At 51.5% G+C, this 27,314-nt stretch overlaps 1 protein-coding gene across 3 annotated transcripts; it reads left to right on the top strand.

Moving 5' to 3' along the window:
* stk26 (serine/threonine protein kinase 26) lies at window positions 1-15,584 on the top strand. 3 transcript variants are annotated; one of them, XM_048995169.1, is made up of 12 exons: window positions 1-298; window positions 401-492; window positions 4,712-4,942; window positions 8,323-8,379; window positions 8,909-9,017; window positions 9,930-10,087; window positions 10,735-10,920; window positions 11,297-11,445; window positions 11,561-11,660; window positions 12,326-12,400; window positions 12,489-12,625; window positions 13,418-15,584. In XM_048995169.1, exons 2-12 carry the CDS (start codon window positions 451-453, stop codon window positions 13,431-13,433), a joined length of 1,260 nt encoding a protein of 419 aa, XP_048851126.1. In that variant the 5' UTR covers window positions 1-298; window positions 401-450; the 3' UTR covers window positions 13,434-15,584. The 3 variants fall into 3 exon arrangements, with proteins under 3 accessions (XP_048851126.1, XP_048851128.1, XP_048851127.1); XM_048995171.1 differs by having other exon boundaries at window positions 5-298; window positions 12,338-12,400; XM_048995170.1 differs by lacking the exon at window positions 1-298 and having other exon boundaries at window positions 305-492.
* Window positions 15,585-27,314: the final 11,730 nt, after the last annotated feature.

The raw sequence follows: 27,314 nt of genomic DNA, 5'->3' as shown, positions 1-27,314 counted from the left end.
GCGCCATGACGCTGCGCCGCGGGCGGCTCCACCCAGCTCGCAGCTCGGCCAAACATGGCGATGGCGTCGCTACTCTGAGCCGCGCTTTGCCTTCTTCTGCCGGACAAGAGCGAGAGAAAGAGAAAAGAAAAGAAGAGAAGAACGAAAGAAAGTGAGAAAGAAAGCAGAGCGGCGGGAAGCGGACATGAAAAGATGATGCGGGGTATCGGCGGGGAGCGCGGGGCCGGCATGGTGCTGTGAGCGATCCGAGCGGCCGTCTCTCGGGAGCCGTGCGGCGCTTCGCCTCCACTGCTGCTGGGTGAGTGTCGGGCGGCAGCCGGACCGACTTCCGAGGCACTTCTCCCGGGGTTACCGGCTCTCACCGCCCCCTCTGTGCCCCCTCTCCGCCGGCCTGTCGCAGACCGTGAAGGAGACGCCGGGAGGAGCCGCGCCCGGCCGCCGAGCGCAGCGATGGCCGAGTCGCCGGTGGCGGTGAAAGTTCCCGGGATGCAGGTAAGGCGGAGGCCGCTGAGTCAGCCGACGGGGCGGGGAGCGGGGTAGCGGGCGGCCGGGGAGCGGGCGGCCAGAGAGCGGGGGAGCGGGCGGCCGGGGAGCGGCTCCGTCGTACTGCGTGGCCAGGTGCGGCGGACAGGTGTTCCGGGGGGGACCCGAATGGCCACCAAGCCGACTTTCGCTTTACCCTCTTTGTTTAGTCTGTTTATTTAAAAGTGGGGGTTCATCGTCTGACTTCGAGGCATCAACCTGAACAAAGTTTTTCGTGTCAGTCCGAAGTTGCATAACTCGCCTTTTTGTTTTTTTTTCTGCTCGTACTGCGCCTTTGACGCTGGTTTTTCCCTCTAATAAATACCTGCCGGCGGTCGGCCCTATCCGGCCCTGTCCTGCGTGTCTAACCGTGTATTAATAACCTCCCGAAGTGGGTTTGCAGAGCTGCGCCTAATGCGCCCCGGCCGTCCCGGAGGCACCGGGCCGGCAGCACCATTAGACGCCCCCCCCCCCCCCGGCACGATGACAGCGCTGTCGTGTCTTTCGGGGGCTGGAGGTTTAAATCTTTCGAAATTCTTGAAATTCTTGGTTTTATGGTTGAACTACTTAAAACAAGTTAGGAGTGACATTTAGGAACTTGTTACACACAGTCACACACACACAGGCAGGCTGCTGGAGGAGTGTGCCCAGGCACAGGAATGTGGCCTGTCTTGCAGACGGGCTCTGCTCAGGGGGGGTCTGGGATCCGTGTTGGCCGGGGGCCGCTGTGGGCAGTGCAGACCACGTTCCGGGTGCTCTGGCTCCTCACAGAACACATGGAGGCACTTTGGATGGGACAGATCTTTGTAAATTAGTACTTTTGGGATGGGTTCCTAAATTACAGGTCCTTTGCAGATCGCAGAGATCGTTACGTAATCGCCGAAACGTTGTGGTGTCTCGGCCCGGGGAGAATGAGGGATGCCTCTATCACGGGAAGTCCCTTAATCCCCTCCCCCCCATTTTAACAGGTCGGGTCATTTAGTCTCTCCTGGGCTTTTTGCTGTGTGCTGTCGTGTAGTGTGTTTCTTGGCCTTGATGCCAGTGTCCTCCTCGCATAGGTGGTGCCTCTAGTCCCGGAGTCCACGTATGTGTCATTTGGGGTCCCGCCCATATTGGGTTTGTGGTTGGTAGGTCAGCGGGTTGGGGATGTGTAGCCATATGTGGAAGGTTGTGGGTTCGAATCCCATGACTGTCAGTAATTATAATGCAGTTGAGCCCATTAGTAAGGCACAGTAAGGCTGACCCTGCTGTCTGGTCCTCGCTTGTATGTCGTGTCGGACAAAAGCTTTTGCTAAGTAAATAAATGTAAATGTGGCGGGGTTCAGTGGTGTGGGCGGCCTTTTGGGCAGGGCCTGGGACGCACCCATCCGCCATTACTCACCCACTCGCCTCGCATTTAATGAACTGACTTTGCGGTTCAGTGAGCACAATTAAAGTGCCCCCCCGGGATAATGAGGAATATTTCCTGCTGGCCTGGCAGGCAGTCTGCCCGCTGTGTGCCGCAGCGTGCCCGGCCGTGGCCCGTGTTTGGCCTATCATGGCACAGCGCTTTGAGGCTGGACTAATGCTCGTTAGCGCTGTCGGCGTATTGGCCAGCCTCGGTGTGAAATGAGGGCCCCGGGTCCCCATCCTTGTTGCTCTGTCTTCTGTGGGTACAGCCCTCTCCTCTCCAGTTGTTTGCTCTCACTCGGGGGCGTGTAGTGGCCAGACCTCTCGAGCTGGTCCCTGTGTCTGTAAAGCTGAAGGATGTTTTTCTGGAATGTGGAGAAGGAACCCCCTGTGTAATTTAGGCTTGGGGGGGGGGCTCGGCCTCTGCCTGGGTTGAAAACAGGCGGAGTCAAAGTCCACCAGCTTTACACTGGGTGTACTTATATCCTCCCGACCCTCCTATGGCTGCCGAGTCCTTAATTCTGCCCCCCCCCCCCGGCGCCACATAGTGCTATTTGGACTCCAGGTCCAAAGTCGGCGAGGTAATGACAGCATGGTGGTCTCCCACTGGGAGCTCCGCGTTCTGTCTGGACCTTTGGCCAGATGTGTGTCAGCTGTTCTCTTACGGATTTGCTTTTTTTCTTTCCAAGGCCATATTTACAGCCTGGGCTTGATTCTGATCTCGGATAAGACACTCAGCCAGCCTGTGTCTATATTTAGATTCTTTCGTCCAGCGTTGATGGAAATCCAGTATTTTCCCTAAAAAGTTGGCTCATGGTCTGTATTTGTATGTGTGCTTTTGGGAGGTGGAGCTAGGGTGGGTTTAATATTTGGCCTGGATAGTGGAGGGAGGTTTTAACCATTTTTTAAACACTTGTATTTGTAAAACAACAAATTAGGGTTTGTAGATTATGGTGTCTTTACGGTGTGCCTGGGGGGGTCGGCCTAAAATTGGCCTGAACTAATGAAAACTCATGAAAAATGGGTTAAATATAATGGTGTTGAATTATGCAAATGGTACACGGCAGATCTTTTACTCCTGGGGGTGGTACAACTGGGGAGGGGGGGGGGTTATTCTCACAGGCTGCACTTTGTGTGGTAATGTTTGACTGCATTGGCAGCCTGTGTTTGCGTGTCAACCCCCCCATCTTGGTGCGGCCCTTTACCATGGCTGGCTGAGCGACTGCTGTTCAGGAGCACCTTCCGATCGCCGCTGTTCGTGCTCCTCACTTCGGCCGCAGTAGCCCATGTCTAGCATGGAGTCCTCACCCACGGATGCTTACCGTGCTGGAATTTATCGCTTTATGTCATCTGCTATTTAAATTCCTGCACCTTTTATACCGTGCTGTTTATAACCTTCGGTAATAAAGGAGGAAGTGGGCGTCTCTCTGAAAGAGGGAGAACCTGCCCTCTCAGGAGGCCCAGCCCGCGTCATTCAGCGAGAGTTTCAGCGCAAAGAATCCTGCCCAGCCGCCACCTCCCCCGCACCGCCGCCGCCTGGGAGCACCGCGGCCGATGGAGCGAGGACGTGCCGCGAGACCGGCCTGCCTCAGAGGCACCATGGGAGTGCCGGTGTAACCCGAAGCCAGAGTAGCAGACACGCCGTCATTCCCGCGGCTCCGACATGCCGGATTTTAGAGTCTCTGCTTACTGTTGTGCTCCCCTCAATATCCAGAGCAGATGGACTTTTCTGAAGCACTGCAGTAAAAAAGTGTAAAAAAGCTGTACCATGGTTAATGGCGGTGGGGGTGACTGTCGAAGGCAGCCAATGGTTTGCCACGGGTCTGCATGTGGCAGTAATCGAAGGCCATCCACTAGCACGTCAAAGCACGCCCCAGTGGCAACAAGGTCTGCTTCGAGGGTCGTGGTATTTTTCTGTGTCGTGTGACCCGGGGGGCATCCCTGTGGTCAGCCGCTTCCGGGTTACAGGCCACGTTTTCTGCCATGACGGCGCCGTGAATAAATTGTGCGGTCCCTGCGATGATGCGATGTTCCTCCTGGCAGAACATGGCACCTGGGGGCACGCAGTCGCTCCCCAGTGCCGGGAAAGCCCAGCGGCCAGCCGTCCCAGAGATGGCGCTGCCACTGGCTGAATAAAGCAAGTATGAATTCAGTTTCGCTGCTAGTGCGCCGGGTTCCACTTCACGTGACGACTCACTGACAGCGCAGTAGTAGGTGCAGAACACAAGCTAAGAGTCACCGCGGGTTTGACTTCCTATGTGACATTTAATTAATCTGCTAGTTCCTCTGTTTGGTAGCCATGAAAGCCTCCCGCCCCAGCAACGCGCATCGGGAGGAGAATAGAATTTATAACTTCTACATCTCTCACTTCAGCTGTTTGCTGATCCTCATGGCTGCTGAAAGTGGTAGATGATAAAACGAGCAGCTCGATGGTTATCCTCCTGCGAATGTTCTCTCCGTTGGGAAATGAACAGCAGTAAACTTACCGTATATAAAAGAGTAGAAACTTCTAATTGAACCTTGAATGTCTCTCCGGACACGCTGAGCGAATCTGAGGACGGCCAGAAGGCTCGGTGTTAATCAGCGCTTCGTACCGTTTGTGGATATCCGACCGGCAGGTTCCGTGTCGGGCCGCGGTTGTCGTGCCAGGTGAGCTGTTTTGATGGTGGTTCTGCTCCACTTTCGACAACGTTAATCCCAGACTGTCCACTTGAATCATGGAAGGCTTGCATATTTATGTATATTTGTGTAACTGGATTGTGATTGGACATGAGCCCTGTCCTTGCTCCTCCCCCTGCAGAACAGCCGGGCTGACCCCGAGGAGCTCTTCACCAAGCTGGAGCGCATCGGCAAGGGCTCCTTCGGCGAGGTCTTCAAGGGCATCGACAACCGCACGCAGAATGTGGTGGCCATCAAGATCATTGACCTGGAGGAGGCCGAGGATGAGATCGAGGACATCCAACAGGAGATCACCGTGCTCAGCCAATGTGACAGCCCCTACGTCACCAAGTACTATGGCTCCTACCTAAAGGTGGGGTTCCCATCTTCCCACTGGCCTCGAATCCCAGTTGACCCCCCCCTCTCTCTGCCTCTAACCGTCTTTCTCATTCTCTCTGGCTCTCTGCTTCACTCCAGTCGTTGAACTACTTTTTCTCGCTGTAATCACTCTGACAGATGAGTTATTTTTCTTTCTCCTATCAGAGCAAACAGCTTCGTGTTTTGGAACGAGACTGAGCTGAATGTAATAGCGAGTTGTGAAGTGCGGCTTTCGGTGTCAGGGCGCTGCTACAGCACGCGGGGGTGCAGGTGATTTACTGCTTCTTATCAGGGACGGTAATTTCTTTAGTATTTTTGAGCTTTAGAAATGATGAATATGAGGAAGGTGAGCCCTAAAGCTTTTGAATGCCTTTTCGGTGGTGTGTAGCTTTAAGATGGTCGTATCGTATAGGAAAGGAGGAAGAGAGGGAGGCCCGCTGTCCTGGGCTGGTGGGGGTGTCCCACCATCTCGTGCCCGTCTGAGCGTCCTGGGGAGATATGCCCAGCGTGGGTCTGCGGGGTGCTGCCAAGGGCGGGACGGGAGGGGTCCTTTTCGGAGCCCCGCAATGTGATTGTACCTGTATTTCAAGGAGTGTGACTCAGCCCGCTGACATCCGTTGGCCCGCCCGCATGTTTGTGCTCTGTATAACGTGCCTGCCAGCCCCCCTGCCTCGGCTTGATCATCCCCATATGATGCCACGCCCCCCCCCCCCCCCCCCCCCCCCCCCGCCGCCCGCAGTACTCCTCCACCTCATTGCGTGTGCGTGCGTGTCTGTGTTTCCTCTGGGCCTTTGGGAGTGGCTCCCCCCGTCCTTCTGGAACCTTGTTTATGCTCCTTGGTGTCGGTAGCCACGTCCTCGTGGTGTGTTTACATGGGCTTGCCTCTCCGGGCCCTGGGGACATGGCGCCCCCTGCAGGCTTTGGCTGGGTGGCACCGGAGGTATCCTGCTCCAGCTGTTGGTGGGAAAGCCCAGACCGCCATGAACCCGCTGGCCCAGGCGACTGTCCCAGATGTTTACAGCAGTCGAGTATCTGCTCTGTGCGAGGCCTCTGCACCCTTCACCGCGTTTGATGGTGGGGTTATGGTCAGGTATGGTTGTGGCTTCCTGTGTAGGGGCGGTGGCCCTAAGCCTAACTCCGGCGGCTCTCACACCTCTGATTACCGCGATTACCCAGCCTGCCGTCGTGCCTTATGCAAATGCATGCAGCCTCATGCAAATGATGAATTCCCAGGCGGGAGCCTGGGCCCTGATTGGAGGTCGGCTCGAGGGTCAGACCACTTCCGCCCAGCCCGGGCATGTATATGCCTGCCTGGACATTTATACGGGGTGCCAGGGTGCATTTTGGGAGTCCCACCCACTCTGTACCGAGTGGCTTAAAGAGCAGAGCGTTAAACACCGAGCTGTTCATCTGGATCCTTAGCTGTCAATAAAAGGAAATGACAGTAAGATAAGATGGATGTTTGCAGGCTGTTAGTGATGTATTGCCATGAGTCATTCAGAGCTGTGCTTTTCATCCTCATGGTGGGCCTACAGTCTACTCCACCCACAATCCTTTTGCTCCTCTTCTTCATGGAGTCACCCATTGGCTGTTAACATCAATGCAACATATTAATGGTGCATAAAACATGCTTTGCTTGATGGCTGAAATCAGAGGGGAACACATGACCCAGACAAAACACTCAGTGTTTTCATTGCTAACAAAGAAATTCAGAGAAGTTTCATGTCTCCTGTCTGCTGTATGACCGCATTGGTTCTGCCAGTTTTACTGCATTTTAACCTATTAAACATATTTCCAAAACAAGCATTTGCTCTTGCTTTAAAGTGTAATGTCGTAAGGTTTAAGGACTAGAAAGGTTCTAACGAGATCTAAGCCGTTTAGTGAGGCTGACTTCCTGTGATATTTGAAACACAGTGTGATGGATCGTTCCTTGTCAGACTTTGGTGTTTTTTCCCCACAGCAAAACTATAGAAACGGTTGGATTTTTAACAGAGTGCTGCTCATAAGTGTGATGGTTCAGCTTCTCTGTCCCGCTGGCTTTCTTACTCACCTGCTGACTGCCCTCACCTGCCGAGGCTCTCTGGGATGTTGCTGCGAGTTCGTTCCGAGGCGAAAGGCTGCTTCCGTAGAGTGAAAGTTGCCTATCGCAGGACCCCCCCACGCTGCTGATTCGGCCATCCTGCGTGTCTGGGGTGTGTTATGTGAGCGTGGGTCTGTGTTCTCTCTGTGCCGCCTGGTATCAAACCGTGAATGTTTGGCAGACCACGGTGGAGATTTGATGTTATTTCTGAAACGTCTGTTGTCCCCCCCCCCCCCCCACCCCCCAAACTGACTTTAGGTCATGTTGTGTAATTTGCATTTCTAAAGCGATCCGTGTAAATCAACTTGCTTAGAATACTGGCATGGTGTAGTCAGGATGTCCCAACAGTGTGTGTGTGTGTGTGGGGGGGGGGGGGGCAGTTCTGCTTCTTAATCATGCTGCCCCTTCCTGTCCTTTCCACCCCCATCTATGATCTGTTGATCTGGTTGTTTAGGCCAAACCCAGCAGATCAGCGGAAGACCCTTTTGGATCTTGTGCGTTTTGATCTGGTACACAGGGGATGACCTGCTGGCTTGGGGACGAGGGGCTGCTTTCTGTTCGCAAGCCTGTGCCTCGTGTTAGTTGTGGGTATGTTGTGTGTAAGCACAGGAGTTTAATGAAGGACTTTAATGAATATGAAGGAAGCCTATTTGTCTGTCCCGTCCTCTGCTCCCCGTTGGCCGTCCCACACGTCTCTGTCTGTCCCGTCCTCTGCTCCCCGTTGGCCGTCCCACATGTCTGTCTGTCCCGTCCTCTGCTCCCCGTTGGCCGTCCCACACGTCTGTCTGTCCCGTCCTCTGCTCCCCGTTGGCCGTCCCACACGTCTCTGTCTGTCCCGTCCTCTGCTCCCCGTTGGCCGTCCCACATGTCTGTCTGTCCCGTCCTCTGCTCCCCGTTGGCCGTCCCACACGTCTCTGTCTGTCCCGTCCTCTGCTCCCCGTTGGCCGTCCCACACGTCTGTCTGCCCCGTCCTCTGCTCCCCGTTGGCCGTCCCACACGTCTCTGTCTGCCCCGTCCTCTGCTCCCCGTTGGCCGTCCCACACGTCTCTGTCTGCCCCGTCCTCTGCTCCCCGTTGGCCGTCCCACACGTCTCTGTCTGTCCCGTCCTCTGCTCCCCGTTGGCCGTCCCACACGTCTCTGTCTGTCCCGTCCTCTGCTCCCCGTTGGCCGTCCCACACGTCTCTGTCTGTCCCGTCCTCTGCTCCCCGTTGGCCGTCCCACACGTGCTGTTTGTCTGGGCTTCCCCCGGGAGACCTGCCCTGACCTCCCCTCCCCTCTCTGTCCATCCTGTCCAGGGAAGTAAACTCTGGATTATTATGGAGTATCTCGGAGGTGGCTCAGCTCTGGACCTGGTAAGTCCTCGTCATTCATTCAGCGTAGGGAGGCTTTAGTTTTAAACTGGGACGGACACTCTGGGGGTGGATTTACTCGGGGGAACAGGGTTTAGTTATACACACCTTACTCTCCAAAGGGTCCCTGTCAGGATGGGACATGTGAAGATGCATTAACATCACGAAGGGATAGAAGTGATTCGGCGGGGGGGCAAGTTAGGAGGGACACATGCTTTCTAACATGATTAAGTGACTGGCCCTGGAGGTGTATAAGCACAGTGTGTATGTGTGTGTAGCTAGTATGGGTCCTGATCGAGCTTCACTCAACAGAGAATAACTGGCTCGCCGAGCGATTTAAAAGGTGCTTGTGTGTGTGTGTGTGTGTGCGCCTGTGTGTGTGTGTGTGTGCGCCTGTGTGTGTGTGTGTGTGCGCCTGTGTGTGTGTGTGTGCGCCTGTGTGTGTGTGTGTGCGCCTGTGTGTGTATGCGCTGGGTGCCGGCTCCTGGAGGCCAGCTCACGCCCCTACCTTATTCCCCCTGCTCGTCGGCAGTTACGTGCTGGTCCCTTCGATGAGCTGCAGATTGCCACCATGCTGAAGGAGGTGCTGAAGGGGCTGGATTACCTGCACTCTGAGAAGAAGATCCACAGGGATATCAAAGGTGGGCCGGCCGAGCGGCTCCTTAAATTCCATGTTAAAGGGCTAAACATTATTTTTAATTGCTATGCAGTATTTTGTTCGCATCAATTAGTACAAACACCAATGGCTTTGTTCAGACTTTGAAGGGCAGAGTTTGACAACTCCTGTGGCCTGTTGTTGTTTTATTAAATTCCTTACTTATGTGAAAATAGCGGTTTACTCCCCCCTTGTTTAAAAAAATGGAGAATGACGAGTAGTTCATACACCTTAATTAATATAGCTCTGGAGCCTAAGATCAGGAATGAATCAGCCATCAATCGAACCTTCAGTGTCTTGGCATTTGTGCAAAAGTACAGTTTCAGACATATAAAACCTAGAGTGTGAAGTTTGGAATGGCAAGAAAAACTTGTTTAATTAAGAATGAATCCCTGGATTAGCATAGTACGAACGGCACAATATTCCCCTGCATGAAATATTCATAAGGCCAGAGTTAATGGTAATTGTTGGTCTGTGTGTATCAGCTCGGTGTGCCGCTTAAACACAAAGCAAACGACTCCCCTGTGTGGGCCGGTTCTCCATGACCGACTGTCCATGTTTCCTGGATCTGCTGCTTTAATTTCCTTTTGGTCTCTACCTTGCAGCAAATTTTGCAGGTTTTTTTTCACAAAAACGTCGGCCCTCCATTTCGCGAGGACGCGTGGGGGCGATGTTTCTGTGTAATCTCATGGCCGTTTTTGTGAAAGCTAGTCTCGGTTTGAAGTGGCTGTTAGTAATTAGTCCGGTCTGGTTTGATCTAGTCTGCTGTAACGTGATTGGTTCACTGATCGCTCAGCTTTCCAGGGGGTGGAGCCGCCCGGTTGCTGGGCGACATTGTTTGTGCATTTTTCTGCCTGGGTGTGATAAGGGGCTCTTTCATTGGCTCGTGTGTGCGCAGCGGCCAACGTGCTGCTGTCCGAGTCCGGCGAGGTGAAGCTGGCTGACTTCGGTGTGGCGGGGCAGCTCACGGACACACAAATCAAGAGGGAGACCTTCGTTGGGACCCCCTTCTGGATGGCGCCTGAGGTCATCCAACAGTCCGCCTACGACTCCAAGGTCAGCCCCTGTCTCCCAACTCTCCTCCGCCCGTCCCACAGCCTCATCTGCTGCTAGTTTGTGGCCCCATCCCAGATTTGCATGCCTTTCCTCCGTGTGTTGTGACCTTAAAGTAAAAACCCTTCCTGTTAGGCCAATACTGAAGAAAATCTTGCAAACACAAGTTTTGAGTAGTTCATGCAGCTGAAGCCTTGTTTCATAAAGGCCACCTGGTGAATTGCTACATTTCCTCCGCCGTCAAACCCAAACCTTCATCACCATGTAACTACGCCTTGGTTTAATACTGGCTCTGTGGCATTTCTAAAGGTGATTCTGGGCTTGGACCGTACATCAATAGCCCTTGCTGATCACTCTCCCTCTACCTGGGACGTGTTTGGTAGCTGTTTAAAATTAGCTGCATTAATGTCCTGCAGATGTTTGTCCCTCTTCTGCGACCCGTTGGACAGTCATGGCTGATCAGTTAGCCCTGCTTTGGTAAACAGTTTGTCTAGTCTTAGCCCCTTCCTCCAATATGGGTGGAGATCCAGGCATGACACGAGGGCAGGTGTCGGTAATTAGGTCCCCCCTCTGAGATCTGCCTTTGGGGTGTCTCTGTGGGGTTGGGGCTCCTGGCAGGACACGGACGTGTTTGTGGTCTCCTTCCGCAGGCGGACATCTGGTCGCTGGGCATCACAGCCATCGAGCTGGCCAAGGGGGAGCCGCCCAATTCAGACATGCACCCCATGCGCGTCCTCTTCCTCATCCCCAAGAACAACCCCCCCACCCTCAACGGCGACTTCAGCAAAGCTTTCAAAGAATTTGTGGACTCGTGCCTCAACAAGGAGCCTGCTTTTGTGAGTCCGAGCTGCAGACCGAAGGTCTTGGTTCTAATTGGACCAGGTTTTACACACCGCTCACGATGGAGTCGCTAAAATCACGCCTCCTCCTCCTGTATGACTACACCGTCATCATCACCTTCCCAGAAACACCCAGGGCATGACAGCTGGGTGACTTAAAATGGCTTAAAAAAAACAGAAGACTACTTTAGAGAAACTTCGTATTTTTCCACACTTCCGGCATTAACAGGAAGTGATGTCATTAGCAGTAAATGTACATTATGCTCGTGCGTGTTAATGGCGTGTTAAGGGGGGGGGGGGGTTTCTAAGGCATCACAAAAGAAAAGGCGGTTGATTGGGGAGCTGATATCTGATGGTCAGGGCTCCTCTGCAGAGACCCACAGCCAGGGAACTTCTGAAGCACAAGTTCATTGCGAAGAATGGCAAGAAGACGTCCTACCTGACAGAGCTCATCGACCGGCTGAAGCGCTGGAAGGCCGAGGGCCACAGCGATGACGACTCCAGCTCCGACGACTCCGACTCGTAAGCGGGGGGGGGGGGGTCTGAGTGGTGTGGGTGACGGCGCCGAGTGCCGAGTCTCTCTGCGGAAGTCAGGGGTCTCTCTCACCTCGAAACATCATCCTTCCCCGTTACCCAGGGAGTCGAGCAACAAGGAGAATGACCAGTCGCAGCCGGAGTGGTCCTTTACCACCGTCCGCAAGAAGAAGCCTGCCTCCACGGAGGTCTTAAATGGAACGGTGAGTGGGGACGGGTGGGGGAGGCGATCGCGTGCATGTTATTCTGGCGGGGAGCGCTTTCCCTGCTCCTGACTCTTGTTTCTGCTCACCTGGGTGCTCTCCGATATCCACATGAACCCTGGTTAGATCAGGTTAGGTGGCTTCGCGCGAGGACTGTTACCTCGAGGAAAGTGTAGCTCACGAAAAGCTCGATTTACTCGCTAGTAAATGAGACAGATGTGTCATGAGCTTGGGGCATTGAATCTGAAGAACTGAATGAATCAAAACGAGTCCTGAATGATTCATATAGCTCAGATGATGTAATCCCATGCATCACAACAGTCCCAGTCCAGCCCTGATGTACGTATGATGGTCCTTGGAGAGATCAGGTCTCATTGGCTAATCCTGTGCTGAATTAAGATCATAGCATGTCTCTGGGATGAGCTAATTTAAATATCTTAAATTAAAGATTCTTCACACAGAGGAATTTACTTGGTCTCTAGAATGTGTTTATCGACATGAGGGTTTTGTGTTTTTAATTCCTGATGGTGGCTGGGGGGTGGGGGGGTTGGGTTTTGATGAGGAGTCAGTTGTGCTGCCCTGCTAGACTGCCTGTTGATATTGCTCCGGAGTGGAGTGGTCTAGCATAAGACGAGTGATTTCCATATCCTGCTCTGCTGATTTAGCTTCCCTTTCAGGACCAGGACCTGCTGAAGCGATCTGCCAGCCTGTCTGCTGTGATCATGCCCGTATTCACGGAGGTAGAGGCCGCCGACCTTCCTGGGAAACGTGGCTGGCAGCGGTCCTGTTGGGCTTTGATGGAGCTGTCGCCTTCTCTCCTGTGTGTAGCTCAAGCAGCAACAAAAGGAGGGCAATGCCAAGAAGGGCGTGATTGAGGAACTGGAGAAGAGAATCCACATGGCCGAGGACCTCTGCCCCGGCATCACCGACAAGATGCTGAGCCGCATCGTCGACAAGTTCCAGAAGTGGGTAACAAACGCCCCCCTGCCAAGATGTCTTGATTTACGGCGGGTGTACGCCACACTGACAGGATGTCTTGATTTACGGCGGGTATACGCCTCACTGACAGGATGTCTTGATTTACGCCGGGTGTACGCCACACTGACATGATGTCTTGATTTACGGCGGGTGTACGCCACACTGACAGGATGTCTTGATTTACGGCGGGTGTACGCCTCACTGACAGGATGTCTTGATTTACGGCGGGTGTACGCCACACTGACAGGATGTCTTGATTTACGGCGGGTGTACGCCACACTGACAGGATGTCTTGATTTACGGCGGGTGTACGCCACACTGACAGGATGTCTTGATTTACGGCGGGTATACTCCTCACTGACAGGATGTCTTGATTTACGGCGGGTATACGCCACACTGACAGGATGTCTTGATTTACGGCGGGTATACGCCACACTGACAGGATGTCTTGATTTACGGCGGGTATACGCCTCACTGACAGGATGTCTTGATTTACGGCGGGTATACGCCTCACTGACAGGATGTCTTGATTTACGGCGGGTATACGCCTCACTGACAGGATGTCTTGATTTACGGCGGGTATACGCCTCACTGACAGGATGTCTTGATTTACGGCGGGTATACGCCACACTGACAGGATGTCTTGATTCACGGCGGGTATACGCCTCACTGACAGGATGGCCGTACTTCTGCAAGGGTTTTTCCTGGAACTTGCGTCATCAACTAATTGCGGTACGTTTGCTGAGCTTGGCTAACCAGTGGCCGTCGTTCTCCCTCAGGGTTTCTGGAAAATAAAGGCGAGTGGAGAAGGTGGAGGAGAAGATGGCCAAGGGGAAGATCCACCCAGAGCCGCCACCCCAGCATCCTCTCCCAGGATCCTCTTTGGGAACTGCCTCCATGTACATTTGTGAATATCTTGCCAAACAGAAGCTTGTTCTTCGGAAAGGCAGGCGGCGATGGACCCCGAACCCTCAAGTGCTGTTTAGGCGCGATACTGTTGGTGGAGGGAGCTCTTCTGCTAGTGTTACTTTTCTGGTTTATTTTTTTTTAGTTTTATAGGCCTTTGCTGGAGGCATTTGTGTGTGAAAGTTTAAGTGCTGATCTTCTGCTGAGCATAAGATAGTAGTTCCTTCAGACAGAGTTTTATTTTTGACGTTGTCTTGTTTCACTGCTACGATATCTGTTGGAGTTAATGGGTCGCCTGGGCGTCTCTCCGTCGAATGGCCCTCACCGGGACCATGTGCTGGTGCAGGACGGAGAATCATACAACCTGCTGTAATCATTCTTCATGGCGACTCAATTGGAATAATATACCTCACAGTTTATACAAAAGCGATCTGATCTCTAGCCTGAGAATAGCGGACGACTATCATCCTTTGATGCGTTAAGTAGCTGTTGGTGTTCCCCCCCGGCCTCCGGGGGAGGCCTTACAGGGGGGGCAGGGTTTTACTTATTCTCTAAACTGTGGAGGAGGTTCTCAAAATTCAGCTCAAATTACCGAGGCCTTTTTAAATGCCAGCGCCTGGAGGACAGGACTTTTCATCTACCGTGGCAGTTGGAGAATCCTGAAACAGGGACGCACTTTACACTTTGACCTTCAGAGAGGACGGGGGAGTATCTCATGCTTTTAAGGAATTTTTTAATGTAGGTTTCCTTTTTGTAGTAGTAGACCTCAAGGAGGGAAAAGTGTCATTTTTGGCCAGTAGCAGAGGCTCCAGTCCCCCACTTATCAGAATTTTCTTTTTGTTTTGCTCCAAAATATTTTGGTAGTTTATAGGAACTAATGTTTGTGCTAGAAGCAGACGTTATATATACATTTTATTGGGAATTTCTCTTCTTTTTGAACATTTGTGGTCTTAGGAGCAATTGATCTGCCGAGCTCTTCAATTAATTCAGGCCCAGCTCTCTATGACAAATGCCATCGCAGTTCTGGCAGTGACACTGCTCCTAGTGGTAGGGAGGAGACATGCCAACTGAATATCCAATGGTGCCTACAACTAAAGGTGGCTGTATACTCAAAACGAGGTCCGGACAAAACGAACTCCAACGCGTTGGCGAGAACAGTCTGTCACACACTCAAAGCGATGCTGCTGCCTTGTTCGTTCTGTGTCACGCCACAACCCTAGAGGGTGCCAAATATTTTTGGTTTGCAGATAAACCTACTGCGGCGAGTGCAGGAGTCATTTCAATAAAGGAGATGATGGCTCTTTTAAAACCGAAGTTTCTCTCTTGTATTAACAGCCACTTGGTTTAATATTACCAGCAGCACAGACACGGAAGGCAGTAATTTACACGACGCCCACAGTTGCACGCTAACGAAACACATTCCACCACAATTACGACATTGACTATTTACATAAATCCACAAATACACACATTAATTTACACTTTATAAAGTGCAGTGCGTGTGGTGCAGAATGTGCCCGAAACTGCATATTTAATCCTGCTGACCAACCCCCCGGGGGCATGTTTACGTCAGCCAATCGAGGACAGTGGGTGGGATCAGAGCAAACGGGAGACGTTTCCGTCGGGGACCCTGCACAGGCGGTGATCGCCATGGTGATTACGCGTCGTACCACGCCGTATTGCCAAAACGACGTCGATTTCGTCTGAAGTATACGGCCAGCTTAAGGAATCGTACTGAAGTTCTTTATTTTGTTCTAATGGTCATAAGATCTTTAAATGCTTTAAATTGTGATAATAAATGTTGCCAGGCAATTTTTGAAAGCAATAATATTTGGATATAAGATATTTTTATATTTCTGTACCACAAACCGACAAGATTTTGTAAATATCCTTAATCTGAGCTTTATGGGAATTGCAATGGAAGTTGTGTTTGATTTTATTGCAGAGCTGTTAAGCGTGTATCTTGTAGACTCACTAATCTCATGGATCTCATCTGAAACTAATTTTGGTTTGGGTTATACAATAAACGTTTTAAGCTTATTTTCTTTTTTGTTTGTTTTTTTTTTTAATCCCTGAATGGTGTTTGTAATGCTTTGAGGTTTTGCTTGTTTGTGTCCGTAGCTGCCTCACCTATGTAAACTGATGCCGTTGGGGTTTGTGACATCAGCCTTACCTGCTACCTATCAGTCACAGCTGACAATTACAGGCAGAAAGACCTGTTTGCTTGTCTGACTGTAATACTGGAGATCCCTCTGCTTTAGAAGTGTGAGTGCCTCTAATACCGGAGATCCCCCTGCTTTAGAAGTGCGAGTGCCTCTAATACCGGAGATCCCCCTTCTTTAGAAGTGCGAGTGCCTCTAATACCGGAGATCCCCCTGCTTTAGAAGTGCGAGTGCCTCTAATACCGGAGATCCCCCTGCTTTAGAAGTGCGAGTGCCTCTAATACCGGAGATACCCCTGCTTTAGAAGTCTGAGTGCCTCTAATACCGGAGATCCCTCTGCTTTAGAAGTGCGAGTGCCTCTAATACCGGAGATCCCCCTGCTTTAGAAGTGCGAGTGCCTCTAATACCGGAGATCCCCCTGCTTTAGAAGTGCGAGTGCCTCTAATACCGGAGATCCCCCTGCTTTAGAAGTGCGAGTGCCTCTAATACCGGAGATCCCCCTGCTTTAGAAGTGCGAGTGCCTCTAATACCGGAGATCCCCCTGCTTTAGAAGTGCGAGTGCCTCTAATACCGGAGATCCCCGTGCTTTAGAAGTGCGAGTGCCTCTAATACCGGAGATCCCCCTGCTTTAGAAGTGCGAGTGCCTCTAATACCGGAGATCCCCCTGCTTTAGAAGTGCGAGTGCCTCTAATACCGGAGATCCCCCTGCTTTAGAAGTGCGAGTGCCTCTAATACCGGAGATCCCCCTGCTTTAGAAGTGCGAGTGCCTCTAATACCGGAGATCCCCCTGCTTTAGAAGTGCGAGTGCCTCTAATACCGGAGATCCCCCTGCTTTAGAAGTGCGAGTGCCTCTAATACCGGAGATCCCCGTGCTTTAGAAGTGCGAGTGCCTCTAATACCGGAGATCCCCCTACTTTAGAAGTGTGAGTGCCTCTGCTCCCTACAGTTGAACGCACCCTGACATGCTGCCCTGTCACTCTGCTTTCTACGGCGTTCACAGTAGTAGCCGCTGCCTTCTGGCTGTAAAGTCTCCTTTGGTGTGTGAGCTGATTCCACCGACAGCTTGGCAGTGTTCTGGGTCTCGTCACGTAGGAGCCGCCATCGCTGATCGAGGCTGGGCAGTCACCCCTATCCCAGGTACGACTGGAGGCTCATTCCTGCCACCCTCTTTCTCAACGATCCTTCCACTTCATTGTCTGTAAAATGGGAAACTGCCAGGTCTTGCCTTCAGGTGTCTGAATGGCTCCATGGTGACTGACAGCAGGGTGGTGGGTGGGAGCCCAGCTGCTGTTTTCTGAGATCCGGTTCTCTGGAAGGACCTGCAGGGGTTGTAGTCCCCAGTGTGATTGTCTGCAGGTCTCAGCCTTGCTGTCTGTACATGGAGCCCCGTCTCGGGTATCTCTGAGCTGCCTGCGGAGATGGTGCCACACATGGTGGTGGTCAGTAGTAGGGGTAGCCTGGGTCTGCGTCGTGGAAGATGCCAGACCCTAAAGCACTGAGAAGAGGAGCCTCCTGGCATGGGGGACGAGCCTACAGGATGACAATTTGATGGTGGGACCTGTATGGGTCTGGGAAGGCCAATGACTGAGTTTGACCATGATGCCAAAGCCATTAGCCATTATACTCGTATAGCGTTGGCTGCTTCGGACCCACCGGAGCTGCCCGTCGCTAACGGTCGTTACCGTTAACGTTAGCTTATGCAATAAGGGTGGGGCTTGGAGATGGAAGACAGCCTGAAATGCAAGGCAAGCCGGCCAGCTGTCCCTTTCAGGAGGGCTGTTTGCAGGCTGTATATGTGTGTCTGCACAGTTTTTAAATGTGTAGTTAGCGTCCGAGTTAAGCATCCATGTTTAAGTGAGTCTGCCATTAGGTTAGGAAAGCAAATTCTTTCCAAGAAAACAGGACTCTTCAAATCTGGACTTCGATTCCAGTTCCAGGCCTCGTTTTCAGATCTCCCAGGTAATTAGTGCCATAATTAAGGCCAGAGGCTTCACACCTGGTTCACAGGTAAAGGAAGGCTGGAAAATCAGCAGGACTTGTGCCGTGATTTGAACAACCCTATAACAGGGGTACTCTGTGCGAGGCTCAGTGGGCTAAGCCTCTGTGTCTGAGATTACAAGGTTGGTGGTTCAAGCCCAGCCTCAGCGTGTTTGAGAGCCCTTCAGCAAGGCCTCTAATCTCCTGGGTGGTGGGGGGCTGCTCTTCTGCTGCTGAGTTTACTCTCACCTATGGAGAGCAAGATGAGGAGAGGTGTAAAGAGATTTTATGGTGATCAATTAAGTATAATTATTTCATCTGTCTGCAGCATCTAGGAGACAAGATCACAATGTAAACATGACATTTATTCAATTGGGAGTTTTATTGCAACAACTCTGCTTAATGTTTAGTGGAACAGTGCTTTGCTTGAGGCTATGAATGAATGTATGTTACTTTTATATAGCACTTTTCAAGACACCCTCAGTGCTTTACAGAGGCAATGGGGTGTCGCTTCAACGCCCACCACTGTGTAGCCCCCACATGGATTATGTGATCACCAGTCTGGGCCACGGGGCTCCCTCCTGCGTGCCGTCTGTCTGCGCGCCGTCTGTCTGCGCGCCGTCTGTCTGCGCGCCGTCTCTCTGCGCGCCGTCTGTCTGCGCGCCGTCTGTCTGCGCGCCGTCTGTCTGCGCGCCGTCTGTCTGCGCGCCGTCTGTCTGCGCGCCGTCTGTCTGCGCGCCGTCTGTCTGCGCGCCGTCTGTCTGCGCGCCGTTCACGGCCAATTAGCGCCCCTCTGCTGCCATCGATCGACTTCCCTGGTGCCCCCCAGTTAACAGACGCGGGTCTCTGTGCTGTGAAAGGCGCCGCCTGTTGGTCAGACTCTTACCTGCTGCTCAGACTCTTACCTGCTGCTCAGACTCTTACCTGCTGCTCAGACTCTTACCTGCTGCTCAGACTCTTACCTGCTGCTGTTCTCTCCTTTAACTCGGTGATAAAGCGCTGTGCGTCACGACGCCTGTCCCCTCGTTAAGGCCCGCAAACGGGCTTCTCTCTGGCTCACGCTGTCCCCTTCTGCTGCACTTTGACAGTGAGACGCCCCTGCTTGCGGGGACCGGGCGCCGTCCTTCAGTGCTCAGCACTGCATAACTGGTACCGGAACCCAAGCCCCCATCTCCCATCCCGTCATTTTCCATCTGTCACGAAAGGACCCTAATTATAAACTGCATGGGAGATTCGTTTAATCCAGCAAAGTGGGTTTATTATTCATAAATATGACTGAACGTAATTTAGCACCAGCTCTCAGTGGAGGCCTCTACAGGGACCCAGTCCATTGTGCTGATAATTCAGTGCCTGTTTGAATTCCCACCCCCTTTGTCAGAGCCATGCTCACTGCGACTCGGGAGTCAGGTTTGATTGGGAAGCGCTTCCGTGTACAGCTCGGCCTCCCGGTGCCGAGCCTATAGGTCCAGGTTTGTCTCTGGATCGCGGCATCATCGTACTGCCTGTCTGCTTGGGCCGGCTCCCGTCCCTCCACAAACGGGCATTGTGCTAACAACACAAAGGTTACAGGCTCGAATCCCTGGGGGTGCCGCGCCTTGCGGTGATAGTGACCATTTGTGTTCAGGGCTGAGTTGTGGCTTTGGGAGGAGGGGTGGGTGGTGCAGGTGTAGGAGATGGGGAACCTCAAAGCTGTTTTCTACATGGAAATCAGGGACTGCGCACCTGACAACCCAGCCCCTTTTCCACACGGGTATGGGATGGCTGGATCTCACTTCAAGTCTAAGCACCCCCTGCATGCCCTGCTTATATATCCCGCAGAGACTGCTAGCCCAGCCTCTCAGACATGGGTTCCAGCCTTCTCTCTGCTCCGGAGTGCCCCCCTCTGACGCTTGATCTGTTTCTGTTCCTCAGCTCCTGTCCATCCAGTTTGCCTCACTCAGCGAGACCCAGTTCTGCTGCAGGCAGTCCGCTGTGTTGCCGGGCCATTCTGCAAGGCAGTCTGTGGCTGGGGCCGTTGCCTGCAGAGCGGTTGGAATCACCCCTCTGCTCGGTATGTGTGGAGTTCGCATGTTCTCCTCATGTTACGTGGCTTTGCTCCCACAAACCATCCACATTCCAGAAGACTCACAGAAGATTCTGTAAACATCACAAAAAGATGATACTTCAACCTTTAGCCTTTAACCTACCTAGTTAGTGGTTTAAAAAGGTCCAGCCACACGTGCACATTAAACGGGTCTAGTTAAGCTCATTGTGTTTTGGGAGCCGCAGGTGCCATGTTGTGAAATCTGGTGACATCTGTCAGAAGCAGAGCTGTGTGGTGCGGATGTCTCAGCGCACAGCCCTCCTCCAGCTCCCTGGTGTCTACACGCCGTGTCACGCTTCCTGGGACCTCCAGCAGCAGAATTAAACACGACACTCTCCCTCTCTCCCTTTGACTGTTCTCTTGTGGAGCAATCAGCGGAACATTTGTGCAACACTTATGCTGTGTTGCCATCAAGCATTTATGCAATGCTGGTGGAGAAAGGTTGTGTCCCCTCAGAACTGTGTTCTGCAGAGCTTCTTGTAACACCGTGTGTGAATATGGCGAGTCCTCTGACAGTTGATGAGAACCCATCAGTCGGGCTGAGATGTGGACCCTTGACCTCAAGACTCAGGTTCAGGTTAAGCAGATGCTAAACCTCAGATGTGATCTGGCATGGAAAGCCGGATGAAATTTGACTTTAACCAGGCCGGACACATGGTGGGGATGTTGTTTACCTGTCTGGGTTTGTTTAGCCTTGCTTTGGGATCCCTGACTGATTGACACGGTCAGCTGAAGTGTGATCTATGCAGTCATTGCAGTGTTGTCTCCTTTAAGGGGTGTGGGGGGGGTTTATCTGCCGGAGCGGTCAGCTGATCCATTACCCTGCCATCCTGAGGCTAACCAGCATGATCACAAGTGCAACTAGCTGTCTGTTCATAACAGTGAGTCCCACAAGCTCTTAAGCTGAAGTGCTGTTGTAGGTTCTACTTCTGAATATCTATAGCTAGCGAACCCTTATTAGACACAAGGGCTGGTTTACTGCTAAATGGAGAGACAGAGGGAGACCGCAGTGCCAGGTGGTGCTAGCAATCCAGTAAGGGGCCACGCCCAGTAGTCAGTGCCGACTGTTAAGCCAGTCCGTTTGTGTTTATTGTAAATAGCCACATCATTGACCTCGATGTAAAGCCAATACCGTTTGGTCTGCCCCCTCCAGGATTTTTCCCGGAACAGTTGGGTAATTAAATGCTTTGGCAAATTCCAGTGTCTTCTTTCGCCTAAGAAGGATCTGCAGTGGTTTAAAACAGAGGGGGCAGGTTATGCTTTCTGACAGTGGTAAAAGCCGCTAATGGACCACCGAGCACTGCCCCTCTCTACTGGAGCTATGATCGCGTGCGTCCTGATACCCCATAAAATTCCTGCATGGCTACACATATTGATTTAAACGCTGCTGGCCGCTGTAGTTGTTTGTATTAATTAGATGTTTATTAACTACAGCGTGTGTGGGTTACGGCAGTTAATCGGGGCTGAGCGATAATCCCGCCGTGTGATTGCGCTCTGTGCCCGGCCTTGCGCCCCCACCCTCGCAGTCACAGGGCTGCAGAGCCGGGGGTCCGATGGCTGCCGCACTGAGCGCCCCGGCACCGCCTCCAGATCATCCGCCCCGAACCTGACAAGCGCTTATTGGAAATGCATGTGATTGAGAAGATTTATGCACTGCTGTAATACATCCAAGTGATGAAACAGTCCGTGCGGCGGCATGGGCGCAGTTTCGCGTCTTTCGCTAATAGTCACCCGGCCGTAAATAACTCGTTTGCGCTGGAGGGCGGAATGAGAAGGAGCTGCTTACTGGTGGCGGTGCAGGGAGGAGGAGAGAAAGCGACTCCTCGCTCCGCTTTAAATACTCCTTATTTTTAAGTCACCTTCGTTAAATCACGAATTTTTAAGTTTTAAAAGAAAATCTTAAATGTTTCATCAGTTTGCACGTATAATTCCGACAATATCACGGAGCGACGTGAGATGATTCTCATGTCTTGCTGATTTCTGATTAGGCTACTGCTGATTAATGCGCATCCTCGTTCGATTTACTAATTAAATTGATTATAGGAAGTAATGCATAGATTGACGTATGAAATATTATGGCGCAAACACCTCAGTATGTCCGCTGTCGTGCCTCTTTCGACGCCTTTCATCCCGAAACCTTTTGCCGGTAGTTTTTAAGCGCTTGTCCTTCCGTCCAGGCAGTTCGTCGGAATTTGAATTTTGTCTTAATTCGTACTATTAATATTTTAACGTGTTAAACGACCATCTTCTATTTCTGCAATCAACCGGATAGGCTTCCGAAGCGTGTCGATTGGTGGGAACAAACCTGTACATGTAAATGTAAACAAACCTAACTGTATTTTTTTAAAGATAAAGCTATAATGTTTTTATAACCATACAAAACAAGGTTACAGATTACCGTCGATATCCTATCAATTCCTGCATTAAACATACAACTACTTGGGACCAGGATACTTCAAATATAATTGCCAGATTATATATATATATATATATATATATATATATATTATATTATATTATATTGTAATACATTTTAATAAAGCGTTTGAAAATTACCCTTATGGCCTTGGTGGGTCGGTGACCTGCTTTCCGACAGCAGGCCAGCCGTGGCTTTGGTGTATATTCACCCCAGGGAGGGTTGTTTGTTGTCCATTTTACCCTCAGGGACCCACTTTGGTTTTTTCTGGTGCTTTTTGAATGTGCTTTTTGACTCACTTTCACCTCCAACGGGTGATCATACAGCGTCGCTTTCCCTCGCTGTTGCCTTGCCAGTGTTTCGTGCCACGATTGAAAAAAAGCAAGAAAACACATTGTCGTTATTCCCCATAAAATATCAAAGTACAAAACGTAACCATACAAACACTTTCGGCAACAGCGAAGGTGTCCGCGCAGTTTCTCAGTCCTATTACAACCGGACTCTGGGATGCTTACAAAACGTCCGCGTTTAGTGTTATTTAATTGCACGCTTAAACATGCAAGCATAACTTAACACGTCCAGCATAAACAGTCCTGTAAATGAATAATTACAGTCAATTAATTATTAAGCCGAATATTAAGATCTCCTGAAGATGTAAACAGTCACTGAAATCTTAACTTATGCATTAACCAAACACAGCAGAGCATCGCCGCGAGGTCCCGTAACAAAGCAGGTAAATGTGTTTTGTAAACGTCACTCCGGCGGTGCACTGAGGTATGCCCATCTTATGCCATCGTTCTACTTCGTATTTCTTGCATCGTTGCTGCATATATAACGAGCGAATTGGCCTATATTTCGTTCAAAATTTGCCAACATGAAATATGCTTACTTAGTTAAGGCATTTGTTTGGTTAACAGCGGGTGTAATAATATATTAGCAGGCGGCCGAGTTCACTGTGTCGCGCTCAGGCTGCCTGGGGCGCAGATGTTCACGGTAGTGTCATATATTATTTTGTAATTATTTATTCTGTCTGTTTTGGGCGACTACCCTTTTCTCGAGAAATCATAAATCAACGTTATTTTTCTTCCTGGGGAATTTTAAATGATTTTCGGGGTGCACTTTTTTAACAATTTCACCAGATGGCGCTCAGTGCGCGCAAACTGAAGAATGACTATGATGTACGTCAGCCAGACGGTGCCGGCCGGTGGTATGCTGAGATCGGCTCTCTGTTATAACACTGAATTATTTCACCCACCCAAATGCCCAGTTCGTTACCATAGTAAATAACATGGTCCTTTGAAATAACACAACATATACACCGATCAACCATAACATTGATTATTATTACGCAAGGTGATGGGTAGATGACTGCGTCAGATAGTCTCCAAAACAGCAGGTCTTGTGGGGTGTTTCCGGTATGCGGTGGTCAGTACCTTCCAAAAGTGGTCCAAGGAAGGTGACAAACCTGCAACGGAGCCATGGATGCCCAAGGCTCACTCTGCCGATGGCTGGCCCCTCTGATCTCATCCCGCAGGAGAGCTACTGTAGCACAGACTGCTGAAAAAGTTACGTCTGGCTATATGATAAGAAGGTATCAGAAAACATTGTGCATCGCAGCTTGCTGTGTATAGGGCTGCAGACCGGTAAGAGAGCCTGTGTTCAAGGTGTCGGCTTGGTCCACAAATTCCCCAGATCTCAATCCGAACGAGAGTCTGTGGGATGAGCCAGACAAACATGTCCGATCCATGGAGGCCCCACCTCGCGACTAACAGGACTTGAAGGATCTGCTGCTAGCGTCTTGGTGCCAGATACCGCAGGACACCTTCAGAGGTCTTATGGCCTCCAAGCCTCGACGGGTCAGAGCTGCACTGGCAGCACGAAGAGAACCAACATGATATTATTATAGCTGGTTGGTGTACAGAAGTTACACATTACAAATCTCTGGGCAGTTTACATTAAATGGATGAGTGTATACTGTGGATTAATTCATATGTTTTTCTACCACATTGTTAAACTTTTGTAAAACAGCTTGTAATTTCCCAAAGATTTTTTAAGTAGCCGCTGCACTAGACCTAATTACCCCATGATAGATATATGACACGCCAAGTAAGTTTACAGGGATCATAACTGCTGTCTTTAAGGAAGTATGCTTTCTGTAAATGTAAACTTAAAATGGACTGGTTGCTTTATAGGGGATCGGAGACTCGATTAATGAAAATGAACCAGTGAGGAATCTCCAGCAGAAGGTTCTGGAATCAGACAAATCCGGCTGGGTATGAGTGAAAGGGTGAGTGTTTTTTCGCTGGTGCCCAGCATGGAGGGTGTGCGTGATCTCCTGGGTGGTGGGCTGTCTGTCAGGTGGAGGCTGCTGTGATGCGGCACGACAGCAGGGAGCGAAGAGGATCTCTGATGGATATTTAAATATCTAAGGGGAAATTCTCTGTGGTGGGTCCTTGCGCGCTCCCTGCAGAGAGCATAAAGTCAGCGGCCCGCCCGCGCTTTGCCTGTGGCGCTCGGTAGCCTTTTGCGTTTTAATGTCAAGCTTTGCCATGCAGAAAATTGATTCTCAGTGATATGACTGAGCAGCAGGGTCACTCGACACGAGAGAGGAAGCGGAGCAGCGATGCCGGACAACTGCTTTTAAAGGCGTCCGAGGGGGATGTCGGTGAGGGCAGCTGATTGGCTGGAAGCAAAGGGATGCATGCTGATTGGCCGGGCGAGATTGTGGCCCTGTCATCCTGTTTTGGTGACGGAAAGCACAAAGACTATTTTGTAGCTGGGTGATCATCGTGACTGACTGGCCGTGACGATCACGACTGATAATGTGCACTTATGGTGTATCTGTGATTGGTTTACGGCCCATTCCTGCATATGCTCTGGACCCGTGACCCTGCATAAGACAAGCAGGCATGGATGTGTGTGTACATACGTGTGTATGTGTATGTACTCTATATACCTATATTCCTCTATATAATGGAATAATACTCTGCAGAGTTCATTACTCTCCCTCCCCTTGGACTTGCATTCCCAGACCCCTTGCGGAGGATCCCTGGCTGGCTGATCTCACGGTTAATTCACCCGGCCTGTTTCGGGTTAATACTTCGTATTAAATTACCGCAGGACAAAGGCAGTGCCGGCTGGGAGGAGGGCCGTTTGTCGCCATGACGAGCCATATGTTGGCCTGCGACTCAGAGACCCGAATGTCACTCAGTGCTCTGCTTGCCGGCTCCCCTCCATCTCCACAGCAGCTCTCTCTCGCTGCCCCTCTGCCTTTCCCTCTCGCCCTCGCTTCTGCTCTCTCCTGTGGCCGGTAAACCGCCCGCTTTTGTTTAGAAGCCGAGAATCCTGGCTGATGTTCGCCGGCACCTCGGCCTGCGAGCAGCTGCTGTTCCATCACGTATCATTACGGCTGTATTCCATTTTCCGCATGGCGAATCGTCCGCACCTGTCGGAGCACGTTTTTCCACCGGCCGTCTGGAGCCCATCGTCAGCAGCCGCCCAAGAAAACGGCCCTTTTAGGCTGAAGAGGTGCTTGCACCTCCTGTCAGGAGAAGAACTTTCCAACATTCATCAGGGAGGCCCGAGTGGAAGCTGGACAGTACTCTGGGGAGGGGGGAGCAGGGGGGGCGTGTGACCTGGGTGATCTCGCTCGTGCTGCACTCACTCACACACACACACACACACACACACACACACACACACACACTCCTCCAGCGGTGTTGTCCCACTAGGATCTCTGGCTTAAGGACAGGACGTGCAGCGCTGAGGAATCCCGGCCAGGAGCTCCACCCAAACCGCCATATCAGTGCCTGTTTATTTAGGTCACCTTGCGTGGTGCCATATTGGGCACGCAGTGAATAAATGATTAAGGCTGAGATGTTCGGTGTTCTGCACTGCACACACACAGACACGGAGGGCTGAGTGGGGCACAGATCCACGGGGCACTGAATATTTACCTGTTTAGGATCGGGTTATCGCAGTGTGGCCTCGACAGTCACTCAGGCGTGTGATTGGTCGAAGGAAAACAAAAAAAAAATAAAAATGGCAAACCCATAACACTGTCTGAGGCCTGTGATCAGGTTATCAATCAGAATATGATTATTTTTACAGTAAACATGTATGTCATTTAATCATAACTATCTTCCGGGTATCTTCACATACTGGAAAGGAAAAACAGCCCACTCCATTTGTAATGATGACGTCCTGGCAGGACTGCTTAAGACACAGTGGCTGTGTTCTCAGGCATCGGCATTAAAAATACATATGAGAGCCGTGTAAGGAAAGCGATGCGTTTGATCACGCGCCGTGCAGCGCACTGCTGCTCATTAAGGGCCGACCTTGTAACTAAATACTGCTGCTTCAGGCCGCTGCGAAGCCTCAGCGCTGCTTACGGCCAATAAATGCGCCAAGACGGAGACCATGTGACTTCGTTTCACCGCGGTCGTTTTTTTTCGTTAGCTCTGTAATCCCAGGCCTTACACAGGACAGTCCCGCGTCAATTGTCCGTCTCCCCTCCCAAGCCAGTTTATAGCCGTTGACGACAGGAAGAGGCACGGGCTGAGAGTGGCCCTTTAAGGAGACTAATTCGGCCGGGTTAAGGCAGCCGTGCCACCTGTTTTCCTGACCCTCTTGCAGGTTTTTGTGTCGCTATTTTTGGAATCTGGAGAATATTCTAATTTCGGGAAAAGCTCTGAATAGGCTGTAAATTAGTCACCCCAATAGCACCTAAGTAATTGTTTTTAGCACAAACACTCTGAATAGCAAATGTTAGCCTGCAGTCCCTAATTCATATTTGTAGAACAGCCCCTAACGCTATGTACACAGCACAGCGACGGGCAGCAGGGTGACGGCTGCGGCGTGATCGTCAGTGATGTCCGCTCTGCACAGGGACTCGACTGCGGCGTGATCGTCAGTGATGCCCGCCCTGCACAGGGACTCGGCTGCGGGGTGATTGTCGGTGATGTCCGCCCTGCACAGGGACTCGGCTGCGGGGTGATCGTCGGTGATGTTTGCCCTGCACAGGGACTCGGCTGTGGCAAGCCGGCCGGACTCGCTTTCGACAGCAGGAATCGCTTGTTATGCGTGGAGCGCATCCGCGTCCCGCCCGTCTGGGGCGATCAGATGCTCCTGAG

The sequence above is a fragment of the Brienomyrus brachyistius genome, chromosome 24 (genome assembly GCF_023856365.1).
Source record: "Brienomyrus brachyistius isolate T26 chromosome 24, BBRACH_0.4, whole genome shotgun sequence".
In the NCBI taxonomy this organism is placed as follows: Eukaryota; Metazoa; Chordata; class Actinopteri; order Osteoglossiformes; family Mormyridae; genus Brienomyrus; species Brienomyrus brachyistius.
This window is presented reverse-complemented; position numbering and strand designations above follow the sequence as displayed.

Bases quoted from the DNA above. Each gene is read 5' to 3' on its own strand.
- stk26 (XM_048995169.1), top strand. From the start codon at position 451: ATGGCCGAGTCGCCGGTGGCGGTGAAAGTTCCCGGGATGCAG. The intron at 4,943-8,322 runs GTGGGGTTCCCA...CATCCTGTCCAG, and splicing joins ACTATGGCTCCTACCTAAAG to GGAAGTAAACTCTGGATTAT. The intron at 11,446-11,560 runs GTAAGCGGGGGG...CCCGTTACCCAG, and splicing joins AGCTCCGACGACTCCGACTC to GGAGTCGAGCAACAAGGAGA.